Genomic DNA, 12,803 nt, shown 5'->3' with positions numbered 1-12,803 from the left:
AGGAACCTCCATACCGTTTTCCATAGTGGCTGCACCAATTTACATTCCCACCAATTTACCATGTCTATGGGCCACCTTCTTACCTCGTCTTCTGTTCATGGTTGAACTCTTATAAAGAGTATAAAGCAGCTGCCTTCACTTTTGCACCTCTTCAGCCTCTTTCAGTCAGTTCCTCCCGAAACCCCAGTCTGACTGAGGCTTCTCTGGCTGAGGTCACCAGTGACCTCCCAATGACTACAATCAACAGATTGATTTTAGTCCTCTTCGTACTTGCACCCTACCTGTTATCTGACACCACTGACTGCTCCTCAACACCCTCTCGTACCCCATTTGCCAGACACTCCTGGTCTCCTTTTATCTCCCTGATAACTTCTCCTCTTCCTCCTTTGTGAACCCTACTCCTTCTCTCTAACCCTTTGTACATGTGGCTGTTGTCCAGGGTTTATCCTTAGTCTTCTCTTCTTATGCTCTACTCTCTCTGCAGAAAGGCTCAGCCAAGACTTATCTCCTGATGACTCCCATTTTATGCCACTCCTGAAGTTTCAGGTGGAGATACCCAGCTAAGCTATCAGACATCTCCACCTGGATGTCCCAGATATTTCAAACTCATCAAGTCCAGAACTGAATTCATTGTCTTCCCCAGTCTCCCCAAAACCCATTCTTCTTCCTTTTTCCCTATATCAGTCAATGACCTAGAAGTCATTCTGCTTTTTCCTCTCCTGCATACCCCACATCATTCAGCAAGTAAATCTTGAAACTGCATCCTCTTCATTCCTGAACTAGTGCCTTAACTCAGATCCATGGCTCTTATGCCTTTATTAGTACATGAGCATCGTAAGAGGTCTCCCTGCCTCCGGGCTTGCACCACTTCAGTTCAGTCTCTGTGTGCAGCTAGAGCCTTATAAAATGCAAACGTTCTTAAAGCCCTTCAATGGGCAGGAAAACTAATCTATAGTAGCAGAAAGCAGATAAGTGATTTTCTGGGGTCAGGGGTGCAGTTGGTGGGACTTAATATAAAGAAGCATAAGGGAACTTTTTGGAGATGAAGGGACGTTATGTATCTTGATTGTGGTATCTGGTAGATGGGCATATACCCAATGGGGATATATATCTATTTGTCAAAATGCATCAACCTGCGCATTTAAAATAAAAGTGTTTTATTGTACATAAAATATACTTCAATATACTTAGTTAAAGAAAAATACCATTCTACATCACTCTGTTGCCTAGAGAACAAAGCTCAAATTTCTTATCTCGGATTAAGTGATGGCATGATTTCTTTCCTTTATTTTTCTCTTCCTTCATCCCCCAAACACCCATCTCATTAAATACACTATAGATCTGAATGGGCCTAGACGTCCTGCCCTGCCTAGTCTAGTGGTTGAACATCCATCATGTTTATCAAGATTGAGCTTGCTCCATCACTATAGCATTCTCCCCCCAGCCCCGACCCACACGTGATCATTCTCCCTTTGTGTTCCGCTGACCTGTAATTAATGTCTATCACAAAGTTTTCGGTTGCACTCTGTGTTTATGGCTTCCCTCTCCTTTACTCGGTTGTGAGTGACAGCTGGACCCTGTGTTCTCCAGTGTTGTAACTCCTGCGCTTATCGCTGAGCCGCTCAGTCTTTGTTGAAGAAACCTGGGCTTTAACATTGCAATCCAGCCCAAAGGACAGCGGGACAGCGGGACAGACCGGGTTCTCCAGCACCACCACTAGCGCTCCTCCAGTCCTGCAGGGGGCGCTCCATCTGTCTCCCGGCTCTCGACTTCTCTGAGCCAGCTCCTAGAGCCAGACGCTCGGGGCTCCGCCTCCTCCTTGGCAACATCTCTCCTTTCCATTGGGCGAGAGTGGTCAGTGCCGTCCAATGGAACGAGGCGTTGGTGCGAGGAGGCGCCACCATCTTTGAGCGGCTAGGCTCTTACCTCCGTTGGTGGCCGCAGGAGGTAGGGAGGTAAGTGGGCTGCTCCGCATCGCGCCGCCTCCAGTCCCCGGCCGTGCCTCCCTCTCCCGTCCCTCCGCGGGCTCACGATGCCGCAGTACCAGACCTGGGAGGAGTTCAGTCGCGCGGCCGAGAAACTCTACCTCGCTGACCCTATGAAGGTAAATGCTGGCGAGACCGGTGCCTCTGCCCCAGCCCCGGGTCAGGATATCTTCTCTGCAGTCCGCTCGGCCTCCAGAGCTTCTGTAGCATCTTAGGAGGTGCTGGGAGTGAGCAGAGACTGACCCTGTCAAGTCCGATAGTTCCTCCTGTCTCTTCTCTTATTAACGGCCAGATGAAGCCCTGAAACAAAATCAGGATCATTTCAGGGCCTTTAGGAAGCTTTCCCCCGCCCTCAATTCTTGAACTTCCCTTATGACTCTCGTTGGTTTACGTGTCTCTAAGGGCAGGGCTCCTCCCCCTGCAGCTGCAGCTTCTTGTCCTGAATTGTCTTGGTGACCTTTTCCCGTACTACCTCATGTAAGATAAAACGGTGATGTTTTTCTGCCACCGCAAACGTTCTTGAAAGACCCCAATTTGGAGGCATCTGCCCCCTTTAGAATAGTGGTTCGTAATCTTTTGGAGGTCAGTGTCCTTTTGAGAGCATGAGAATGCTTGCATCCTTTCCTCAGAAAAATGCACTTATGCGTAAACATCTGTAAACACTTTTAGGGGGCTCGTGGATCACTGTAATTTATTTGTGGCCCCTACAAAAATTAAAGTAAGTGGATGCCAGAGGTTAGCTTATTATTAAAAAGCAAAGAAGTCCAAGTGATCAGAATTTAGCATTCAGGTCTTGATTTTTCTTCTTCTCGAGCTTTCGTTTTATTGTCATTTAAATATTATTTGGAGCAGCTCCTTGTTAAAATCCCACTAGTCTTTTAGACCTAGGTAAGTAGTAAGAAGCCATAAAACATTCTTAGTTCCATTTTTTGCAATAAAATGGTGTAATAAATAATGAAATGAGTTAGATATTTTTGAAATTGAGCACTTTGTTTATGACACAAATTCTGGCTCCACCATTTGGTTGATTTCCTTTGTTCATAGAGCCATTTGTTTCTTCCTTCAAGAAATGCACTATGAGGACAATACAGAGTTTTTGTCCAGAAGTACCCACAGTATAAACTAAAAGTATTTGAGAAGACAGTAAAGAATATACAAATTCACACCAAAAGAAATCATATTTTAAGAATTTGGTCATAGTGGTAGGGAAAATAAAAATAAAATGGTAATTACAGAGTATTGCTGTGAACAAAGCAGGTCTAGAATTGGCGAAGAGGGAGACCATTTCAGCTCTTTACCCAGTCAGAAAATTCCAGTGACCTAAAACCTTGTGCCTCATGATAGCTTTCCATTGGTTTTTAACTGATTTTTTGATAGGAAGATGAGGAGATAAGTGAGGAGAAGGAGCTTGGTTGAGTTTTATCCAGTACCTTCTATGTAACAGGCATTCTGTATATATTTATTTGTATAATTTATGTGAACAATTAAGATAGTCCCTTGAGGTAGATGAATAAACAATCTTAGGTCTATTAAACAATTTGCCTAGTCTCTAAGAGATTAAGCTAAAATTTGAGCCCGTGTCTCTAAACCCCATATCCATGCTGTTTCTGTCAGTCTCTTCTGCTGGGACTAAAGAAAAAAAAATTTTTGTCAGAACTCTTTGGACTCTGTTTTACAGAATTCTCTGTCTTCTTTCCCTGTTGATTTTATCCATCACCTTTTACCATTCTCTTGCATCTGCTCTAATTAAAGATGATATTATTGCTGGACCACTTAATAACCTCTTAGTCTTTCTGCCTGTTTTTGAATCCCATCTTCACTCTCATACCACAGCTTCTGAATTCTCTTAGTTTCCTGCTTTAAAACTAGTACTTCATTGATTGCTGGTGGAAGTCTAGACTCCCGGTCCCCAGTCTTACCCCCTCTCCAGACTTGCTGGCTTTTTCTCCCACCACTTGCACCATCCTCAGCTCTAGTCTCAGGAAGCTACAGAATGCATCATATCTTCACTCAGACTGCTGCTTCAGCCCTTTTCCCACCTTCTTCCCTAAAAGAAAAAAAGCATTTCTGAAGCCATCTCCATAAAGCCTTTTTACACTTTCCCTTCCCCTAATCTAAATTATTTGTTTTCTTTTTTAGCATTTTACCTGTATATGTCTTTATAGGACTTAATTCATGTTGTGTTATATTTTGATTATTTTGGTTGGTTGAATTCAAATTTCCTAAGAAAGCAAGAACCTTGATTTCTTTTTCTTTCTTAGTGGTATCTGACATGGTAACTTAGGTGGCCCCGAACTTAGAAAAATGGACCCTCTTAAAGTATCATAGACCTTTTAACTTTCATTTCTCCTAGTGAAGCCAGTGAGTATTCTTTTAAGTGAGAGTTAAAACTGTACATAGTTGTCATGCTTAGTACATTTTTAAGTTTCAGTTTCTTTTTGTTTCTGGAGGGCTGAACTTTTTAAAATAGTGTAACAGAATTTAATAGCTCAATAAATATAATCAGTTAGGTAGTCTAAAGATAAATCTAGATACTGAGTTCCCTTTCAACCCTCACCAAGACAAATCTCAGGGTAGTATGACCTTTTTTCTTTCTTTCTTTGTTTCTTTTTTTTTCAGTCCCTGGAGAGCAGAGGGCATAATGGGAAAAGCTGTAGGAAAAGCTCTAGTCACCCTTTTTATTTAGTTTCCAGAATTGTCTTGAGGCTTCTGTGCTACATTGTACCCATTTTAAAATTATATTCCTGTTTTAGCTTGTAGATATTTAGCACTTTTTAAAACTGCTAAACAAGTTATTAATTTTGGTTAGTAAGAAGCTTGACTGCTGCAATACACTATTTTGAATCCATCATTTAAAGAAATTAAAATAATGTTCGTGAAAGTTGTAAACTATTGCGAGATGTCTTCTTTTATTGGAATATGCTAATATCTAAGTCATTTCCTTGGCTTCCTTACTTTAAAATAGTGAACAACAGCAAGCACCATGTAGCATGGTACTCAGTGTAGGAGTTATTCTAGATCTGAAAAGTTGTTGATGGAGACTTCTTTTCAGGGCAGAATTCTGCTTTTGTGTAGTAATGCATCATGTTGTGCCATCAAGATAAAGATGTGATTTTGCTGAATAATTTAGTCCAAGTTCACCCCCTGAGAGCCATGGGAAAGTGGAAAGTATGAGCTGCAGCTGCGGCGCTCTCTCCTGGAGAATGGGTTTGAATTTAACCAGCCACTTCTACTATTTTTTTTCCCTTTTCCCCTTTCTTTCCCTATCATTCCTCTGTGGCTAGGTGTGTTGGTATTGTAGGGGAGAAAACCTCATTTACTCTCATAGATTTAATAACTGGGGCTCTGCAAATTAAACTGACAAAAGACAGGTTAACAAGCGAAAAAAATTACATATATAGCATGGAAGTTCACAAAGAAATGTGACTTAAGGAATTTGGGCCTATATACCATCTTAACAAAGGCTGGTAAATTGTGGGAAGGAGGCTGGACAACGGAAAAGGGGTTTGGAGCTTTTGGGAGGGGGTAAGTTGTGAGAAGATGACTAGGAAATGTATGGGAAATTAGAGGTGTTTTGTCAGGTTTGTTGGGAAACAAACCTTGTTTTCTTCCCAGGGAGAGGGAACGCCTTTACGATTGAAAATTTATGTCACCTTTACAAAGGTTAATCTATGTATTGCTTTTAGCCAGAAAGGACAGAGAGCTAATTGTCTTCAGCTCAGAATAATCCTATGCCAAAGTGGCATACTTTGAGGTGGCACAACCTTCAGTACATGTTCTTACTGGCAAGAAATGCCAAACCATCTTAAGAGTCTCACAGACATTCCCTGAATGTGGTTGTGTCCTGAGAATTTTAAATACCTCTTCTTTAAAGTGGCTGAAAATAACCTATCTGACCTTTTTTTAAGTCTTAAAAAAAAACAATAAATTGTAGCAAAAGGAATGAACAAAATGCTGTTTTCCCTCATTTCAATAATGATAAGTTCACAGTAAAGATGCCTTTAGATGTGTTAGCTATTAATTCTAAAAGGATCCACCCACCTGAAGACTAAATTATTTGTGAGAAATGTCTTCTGACTTCACTGTTTCTAAATATGTATTTTTATTTCAGGCACGTGTGGTTCTCAAATATAGGCATTCTGATGGGAGTTTGTGTATTAAAGTAACAGATGATTTAGTTGTAAGTATACATTTTTATTTGTTGCATACTTTCAGATTTGAGTTAATCATTTGTTTTAAATTATTTAAATAGAATGTTTGCAGATCACCCGTTAGGATGCTTGTTTTGCGTTTCATTCCCAAATCAAGACCCTTGTTCTAGAAGCTACTTTTACAGTCTTTTGGGAAAATCTTTCAACTTGCTAATGCAGTATGTCAAGTGTAGTTTAATAATTGCTCTCTTCAGACTCTAAGCAAGAATAGAGACCACAAGTGGATCTAAGAGGGTAAAGGTTTCCTTATGGTGCGTGAGAAGTAAACGATGGCATTTGCACACAAGTTACAGGCTCTGTGATTATATTTCTCTCCTTCCCTGTCTGCTCGCTCTCATCACTTTCTCACACCCCTTTCGTTCCTTACCCCTCTGCCGTCTGATTTCCACATGAAGTGTTCCACCCAAAGTGCTCTTGGTAAGAGCAGCAGTCCTTTCCTTTTCAAGCCCAGTAGTCTCATCAGTTCATATCTTACTTGACCTCCTGGCTGCTTTTGATACAGAAAACCACTTCTTGTGGAAATTACTATTTTGGCATCTGTGGTTCCACTTTATCTTATTTTTTCTCTGTTTCTGTTTCATTCTTCTTTGCTAATTATTTCACTGATGTGCCACTGTAAATACTGTTTTTTTCAGGATTCTGTCCTACTCTTTTCACACCATTCTGGACCAATCCATTAAGTCCAGTACTACCGGTATCTGTGTCTGTTTCCAATTTTGTGTTTAGCTCATATTTTTCTTCTGGCTTCCTCACTAGCTCTAAGTTGAGTATCCTTCCCTCACTGCTTAAAATTAACCTGTCTAGAATGGAACTCGTCACCTCTTATCAGGCTGGCTTCTCACTTTAGTTGCACTGTCATTTACCTGCTCAGAAAAGTGGGAATCATTTCTGGTCCCTTCCTGTCCCTCATTCTCATGTCTACTATTTCTTCATTTGAAAAACTTGTATTTTGATCCTCAGGTAAGTTCCATACACTTTGCTGGGCATATGTAAATTATTGATTCAAGCTCTCATCTCACAATCTCATTTCCTCTCTTGAACTTTCCATCTTCACTGTTAATCTGTTAACTTTAAGGGCTCATCCTCACTTGCCTGGACTAGTAGAATAGTCTCAAACTGTGTCCCTGCTTCCATTTCATCCTTCAGTCATCCTGTACTGCTGCCCTGCCAGAGTGATTTCTAGAAATGCAAATCTGATTGTTACTTCCCTGCTTAGAAATCTTTAGTGGCTTCTCATCACTTATAATGTAAACTCCACCCTCGCACCCCCTCTAATCTCTGTCTTTTCTATATTGCTTAAGAGCTCCTTTAAGGTGCTATGCTGTCTCAGGCCTCTGAGCTTTAGAACATTCTGTTTCCATCTTGACAATGTTGAGTCCCACTCCTGCTCCAATGTAGCAAGACTGCTGCTTATTCAAAACTTAGCTCGAAAGGATTGCTTTATCTCTTGTTTTTGTACCTGGTTTTTATTGTGCTGTGTCATAATTGCTTTATCACGTTTGACTTTTAATAGATTGTGAGCTTCGAACAGTAAAGATACATCAGTAATATTCTCACCTGTATTTGCAGTGACTAGCATGGTGTCTTGACCCGGAGGATATTTTTTTATAGATTAATCCTTTAAACATTTTTTTATAGATTAATCCTTTAAAAAAAATTCACAGTGACTTTAAAAATAACTTTTTGTCTTTAGTCTTACATTTTACTGTATTTGTGTTCAAGTTTCCATTGTAAGGTTGTGTGAAGTCAGATGTTTTAATGGTTACAATGTCTTCCAAGAACCCATTGAGTTTGGTGAAGTAACTGAAAGTGGGGAAAGATTGACTTGAGCTGTAGTGTGCTAAACGTAGATTCACGAGATGTGAATCCTGGCTTAGCTGTCTGCCAGCATTTCAGCCTTGGAAAAGAGTTCAGGCCAAAAATTTGGCCTTCTGGGCTTCAGTTTTCTCATCTGTAAAGTGCCATAGTGATAGTCTGCTTACCTAATTGGGTTGTCGTAGAAAGTAAACAAAGTGTGAAGTCCCTAGCACTGGTGCCTGCCACTGAGTAGATTCAGTAAATGTGTATTTCAATCTTAAGGATTCACATTGAGAACATTTTTAATTATGATTGTAACGGAGTATATGAATATATTTGTTGAAGAGAAACTGGTATGCCCTGTTTTAAAAAAGGAGAAATGCCAAATTGAGTTCAGTACAAAAGGCTTTATCTCCAGAGGATGACTTTTTGCCTCTAGTAATGATTAAACATAAACATAGTTAAGGATCCATGGTAAGCAGTGGAAAGAACTTTATTTAACATTGATGATTCGTGTGACAAGATCTAAATATGAGAAATACTTTTTATTCCTTTTCTTAAAACTGCTGAGAATTAGTCCATGTCTGGAAGCGACCAAATAAACAATCAAACCCAGCCCCCTAAATAGTAAATATATGAATCAACTCCAGTGTAAAAATCTATTTTCTCATGATTCTTAAAAAAGAGTTTGTATGCTTCCCTCAGTAACTCATTTTAATAGCTAATAATTCCTTCAGAAGACTCATCTTAGACTTCATTTTTTTCATCATGGAGCTTTTACTTTTTTTTAATCCCATTGATGTTATTATTATTTTTTAATCCCATGACTGATGTATATATAATATTGTCTTCAGTGGACCTAAAATCTTTCTCTGTCAAACTGTTGTGAGAAGTATATGTTCTCCTACAGTACATATACTAAAATTGAAATGGTGGAGATTATTATGGGTGCTTTACAAGATTGTTACACAAATTTGTGCAATGTATGGATAAAGTTTTTTTTTTTAAGTAAGTGATTTAAAGGCTGAATGAATTCAGAGCAGTTGGGCATGATGAGATTGAATTCCAGATTACTTAAGTTGATAAATATTACTGCAGGATCATTAAGTTCCCATTGTTTAAAACTCATGAGAAGCTTTAAGATAGGCTAAAGAAAAATGAACCTGTGTTACAAAATGAGAAAAAGACTGCCAGCTTAAATTTGAAAATTTTGAAGATTTTAGAACAAATGGTTTCATGGCCAGTTTGATAAGCAGATTTTAGGTATCTGTTAATGAAGAACTGAATTTATAGTAAGGAAGAATTTGGTTTGGTTTAAAAATTATAAATACCTTCAGAAAATCAAGGTTGAACCAATTTGTCAGGTTTGATTTAGGTAGTGACCAGCTATAAGCAAGGGATTCTAGATTTTAAAAAATTATCATTAATCCTTCACAAATAGAGAAAGAGATTGTAAGATTTGTATGCTTTTCCCACTATAACTCAATCATTTATGACCAGGTCCCAGGGAGGAAATACCTAATTCTAATCTTGAATTCTTCTCATCATACCATAGCAGGATTTAAACATTACTCAACTGGCCATTTTTGAGAAGTTTCTGATAGAGTTCATTTCATTTTTTACCCACAGCAGGGCCATTTAAAATACTATAAAAATGCTAAACCTAAGGAATGTAATTGCTGGGGACTTGGAAACTTGAATGTAAGCTCCTTTATATGACTTCCAGAGGAAATAGAGCAAAACAATGGTTGGGAAAGATTCTCAAATTTTTACTGTCATATATTTGCTACATTGTTGATAATCTAGTTTTACATTGTTATTGTGTACTTCTAAATTTTCTGACAGTGTTTGGTGTATAGAACAGACCAAGCTCAAGATGTAAAGAAGATCGAAAAATTCCACAGTCAACTAATGCGACTTATGGTGGCCAAGGAATCCCGCAGTGTTGCCATGGAAACGGACTGAATGGTTTGAAGTGAAGACTGTTTGTCATGTTCTTAGGAAGTAAATATCTTTTGAATTTGAGAAAGTGTTGGGACAGAAAATACTTTATGTAACTAAGTGGGCTGTTCAGAAGCCAACAGATCTTTTTTTTGTACTTTGCTTTTTAATGTTTACTTTAGAGAGCTAGGAATGTAAATGCTTTCTGTTAGAAAGCCTTTATTTATTTTTGAAAATTGAACAAGAAATGCATCTATCTTGGAAATTTTTTGCAGATTATTTGGTGTTGGGCAAAATAAGTAATTATCCTCTGGTAAGTTTGGATCAGCAATTTGAAAATGAGATATCAAGAAAAGCTAATTCTTCCTTAAATTTAGTTAATGTGTCTTTAAAAGAAAATTAAATGTAACCATTTTGCTGGATTGATATATTTCTTTTGGAGCATAGATTTTGTGCTGTTGATGACCAGCAGATATAAAATATGATAACTGGAATTAACTACACAGCAGTATACCTGGTGATACATACAAGCGTAGTTTCAACTATATCTAAAAGTAAGTATGAAAACAAGTATGCTTTACCTTAAACTTTACAAATTTAAACTATATTTTTAAATACAAGAGATTCATAGTATCAACTTGTTGAGCAAAGACTTACTTTGAATCTAGTTTTCAGTGCTCAGAAATATCTGCAGTTATTTTAAATGCATGAAGAGAATGATCACTAATGGACTGAAACCACCGTATTACAGAAATATTTGCCAATTATTTGCCACCTATATTTCCTCAGAAGGGCTACGGACTATCTGAACTGTTAAATCTTTGAATACCTCTGACACCCCTGCCCAGTTCTCTCTTTACTTAACCAAGGTGTTAAGCATGACTGTCACAACTGTTATGTTTTCCATTAAATCAGAAGTATATTACTTGATACTTATCTTATATTTGTAACCTGAATTTTACCACCTAAATGTTCACATTTGATTCCTATATTAGAATATTTTTTGTTAGGAATTCGTTGTGTTGACCAGCGTTTTAATGGGGAAAGTTCCATTAGCCATATAAATTTTGGTGTTTCAGAGAGGTCAGCAAATAAACTATCACATGAGTATATATTGTTTCTCTTGAAGTTTTTAACTTTTCAAAAATTACTCATTTCTTGACTGGAATATACTAGATTCATTTAGACTAAAGTGAGCCTAGTGATGCTATACATAAGTTTTATTTGTTTTGTTTCTTCATACTTGAGTTACACAACTTTCTCTGAGCTGTATGTTGATGGCAAGGTTGCTTTCTTGATTAAGAAAAGTAGTGTAGGGTTTCAAATATCTAGGGGATTTGGGGCTTTCGGTGCTTTCGTTTCATTATAGGATCGCTGGAGGGTTTTTTGGCCTTTTTCTTATTTACATCTTCCTCTTTTTAACACTACTTTATTTAGATAGCTTGGAAGGGGGGGAGCTTACATTTGAGTTGTTTGAGTCCTTGTAGCTTATAATGGTGTTTAAGAGCAGAGGTTCTAAGGCAGACTGCCTGGTTTGTAATATTAGCTCCACTACTTCCTAATTCTGTGGTCTTTGAGAGGGTACTTCTCTAAGCCTCCACTTTTCTGGAAATTGGGCTGACAATAGTACTTACAGGGTTTTGTGAGGATTAAATGGCGTAATCCACTTTAAGCCCTTAGCACAGTAGCTAGAACATAGTAAAGCTCAATAAATAGTAGTTATTATTATTGCTATTAATTGTTACTGTTTTTCAGAGGGACAGATATAAGTAGCCAACTCTTAAGATTTCTCGTAATTTTAATAGAATGATTATACATAAGTAACATCTGCCTTTTCTGCCGAGCTATATCTATTATCAAATGCCATTTTTGGCCGATGGGAAGCAAAGCAAGATTGCCCCCATGGAGAGTGTTCTTATGTGGGGGAAACTGAAATCCTTAAATCTAAAACATGTTTATTTGTATCTGCACAAAATAAAATTATAAAGAGTACTAATTGGTGATGAAAGTATTGAATCTCTTAAAGACCATATAAATAATAAAACACCAAATCATAATGTATTCTGAAAATCGCAATGCTGTATACTCTGGTTTTTTCTTTTATCAGAAGTGTTTCTGGATACTATAATCACACTTTCACGGATTAATTTTTAGTGAACTGTTCTGTGATGTATTTGATCAAAGGCTGCTGACTCTAAGGTAATCCAAATGAAGTCTCCATATTAAGTAAGATTCTAGGTACAGTTAACAGTTCAAATATTTTCATTTTCTTCTCCTATAAAGACCACTCTCCTTGGAGCATAAAGTCAATTGAACAATTGTTGGCTACATATGTTCACTGTTGTAAAGGTTTGGCTTCTCCTAGCCTGCCAACTTTTTATCCTAAAATACAAAATCTCTTGGTCACAGCTCTACGTAACTGATTAGAGGCAGTGTTGGCAGTGTTTTATAGTTGGTGTCTTCTGTTACCCTTCAAAAAATCTGACACTCACAACTATATGATGGTAATAGTTTTGAAAGTACAGCTGACCCTCGAACAACATGGGTTTCAACTATACAGTCCCAATTATATGCCAGTTTTTTTTCCCCAGTAAATACATAATACAGTACTATGTGATCCACGGTTGGTTGGAACACAGTCATGGAGGGCTGGCTGTAAAGTTAAATGTGGATTTTCTGCCGCACAGAGGGCCAGCATTCCTAACCCTGCATTGTACAAGGGCCAACTGTATTCTGAAACTAACTCAAAATGAGTGAAATGTCAAATTAATTGCCCAAGAACAGTAAGAGAGCCTGTCTTTCTGCCTACTAAAAATGAAACAAAACCAAATCTCTAAGTAATAATTATTGCACATCTATTGTTCCTCTT

At 38.1% G+C, this 12,803-nt stretch overlaps 1 protein-coding gene across 1 annotated transcript; it reads left to right on the top strand.

Moving 5' to 3' along the window:
• The first annotated feature begins 1,887 nt into the window (after positions 1-1,887).
• SRP9 (signal recognition particle 9) lies at positions 1,888-11,044 on the top strand. Its single transcript, XM_010992631.3, has 3 exons — positions 1,888-2,104; positions 6,097-6,165; positions 9,839-11,044. Exons 1-3 carry the CDS (start codon positions 2,033-2,035, stop codon positions 9,956-9,958), a joined length of 261 nt encoding a protein of 86 aa, XP_010990933.1. The 5' UTR covers positions 1,888-2,032; the 3' UTR covers positions 9,959-11,044.
• The last annotated feature ends 1,759 nt before the right edge of the window (positions 11,045-12,803 follow it).

This window comes from Camelus dromedarius, chromosome 21, assembly GCF_036321535.1.
Source record: "Camelus dromedarius isolate mCamDro1 chromosome 21, mCamDro1.pat, whole genome shotgun sequence".
Classification (NCBI taxonomy): Eukaryota; Metazoa; Chordata; class Mammalia; order Artiodactyla; family Camelidae; genus Camelus; species Camelus dromedarius.
This window is presented reverse-complemented; position numbering and strand designations above follow the sequence as displayed.